Genomic DNA, 1,563 nt, shown 5'->3' on the forward strand with positions numbered 1-1,563 from the left:
CTGAAGTTCATTTTTGACATGAATTGTGTTTTGCTTCTGTTTATTATCAGGTGAAGAATCCTGTTCCAAGAGTGAGACATCCTGACTGGCTTCACAAGAAACTCCTGGAAAAGAATGACATCTACAAGCAAAAGAAGATCAGTGAGCTGTTTACCAGTGAGGGCAAGAGACAGGTAGGTTCACCTGGTGCTTAGATGATCCAGTTTGAATCGTGGTTCTGGTTAAAGCTCCGTAGTTTCGGGAACGAGCCCACTCTGCTCCTCCAGGTGACCCACCAGCCTGAAGCAGGTGAAGCCCCAGACATAGAGGACTTTGGGATGCCAGCCAGACCTCTGCAGCCCGCCATCCCCATCTGCCACAAGAGGAAACGGGCCTCTCAGGGAGACRACAGCCAGGTGGAGTCTCAGGATGTCGAGCTGACGCAGTCGTGGAGAGAAATCCTAGGACCTCCCCCGCCGATGGGAACGACACGGGTAAAAAAGCGACACGGACGTGCATTTTTTTAATTTATTTTTTCTTCACGCTCGATTTTAACAGCCACCTCTCTGTGCAGGAGGAGCTTCTTGTTTGGCTGCGCTATCATAAGAAAAAATGGGAGCTGCAGCTGAGGCAAAGGAAGGAGAAGAAGAAGAGGAGGAAGCTGCTGGAYGGTGAAGTCCAACCTGTTGGTGGGGGGGTGATCAGAGATGGCCCCTCCACCAGCTTAGGAAGTTTCCTCCGCAGAACGGCCCGCAGCATCCTGGACATGCCGTGGCAGATAGTGCAGGTAAAGAAAAGGTCACTTTAGCGTGAGGATTTGAGAAATGTGAACAAAACACAACATTATGCCAATGTTCTCGCCTTCCAGATTGCTGAGACGAGCCACCCTGGTCTGTACAAGCTGTGGGCTGTGATTGGGAACGATCTTCACTGCATGAAACTCAACATCCCAAGAGTTTTCTACGTCAACCAGAAAGTCCCAAAGCAGGAGGAGGGAGCCGTGTACAAAAAGGTACTAAAACAACAGACTGCCKTTTTATAAATGATTAAAACCTGTTAACAAATTAAGCTGCTAATTTACAACTTCGCATTCAGGTGAACCGGATGCTGCCTCGGTCCAACATGGTGTACTACCTGTACCAGTACTCCGTACCAGAGGACATGTACCAGAAGCACATCAATGAGATCAACGCTGACCTCTCTGCTCCAGACATCGAAGGCGTCTACGAAACACAGGTCACTACTGAGTTTTTCTACGAGTGTCAATCATATACCATAGAAATTTAGCTTTAGCATTAACTAAAAGGCCCAGTTTCCTTAAAAGGATCCCTGATTAGTTGTAACATTAGACTTTATTTGATAAACATATATTTTCACTGTAAAATAAAGACTGTAAAAATACTGTAGGCTGTTTAGTTTTGTAAATTTTTAAAAATATATTTTAACATGGACGGAGTCATTTTATTTACACACAAAGCATTCTGGGTAAATAATTATTTTTTTATACACTGTATTGATCCCCTGGTGGGGAAATTAAGTCCCTGCATTTTACCCAGCGCACATGTGAGCACACATGTGGAGCAG

At 45.5% G+C, this 1,563-nt stretch overlaps 1 protein-coding gene across 1 annotated transcript in view; it reads left to right on the forward strand.

Moving 5' to 3' along the window:
* Nucleotides 1-1,563, forward strand: part of pole (polymerase (DNA directed), epsilon) — a gene marked incomplete in the record, with an annotated part of 21,244 nt that overhangs the window by 9,005 nt on the left and 10,676 nt on the right. The window contains 5 exon segments of the mRNA XM_014014395.1: nucleotides 51-173; nucleotides 267-473; nucleotides 554-766; nucleotides 848-991; nucleotides 1,075-1,215. Of these exon segments, the coding sequence (XP_013869849.1) occupies nucleotides 51-173; nucleotides 267-473; nucleotides 554-766; nucleotides 848-991; nucleotides 1,075-1,215 (828 nt within the window).

The sequence above is a fragment of the Austrofundulus limnaeus genome, unplaced genomic scaffold (assembly GCF_001266775.1).
Source record: "Austrofundulus limnaeus strain Quisiro unplaced genomic scaffold, Austrofundulus_limnaeus-1.0 Scaffold114, whole genome shotgun sequence".
In the NCBI taxonomy this organism is placed as follows: Eukaryota; Metazoa; Chordata; class Actinopteri; order Cyprinodontiformes; family Rivulidae; genus Austrofundulus; species Austrofundulus limnaeus.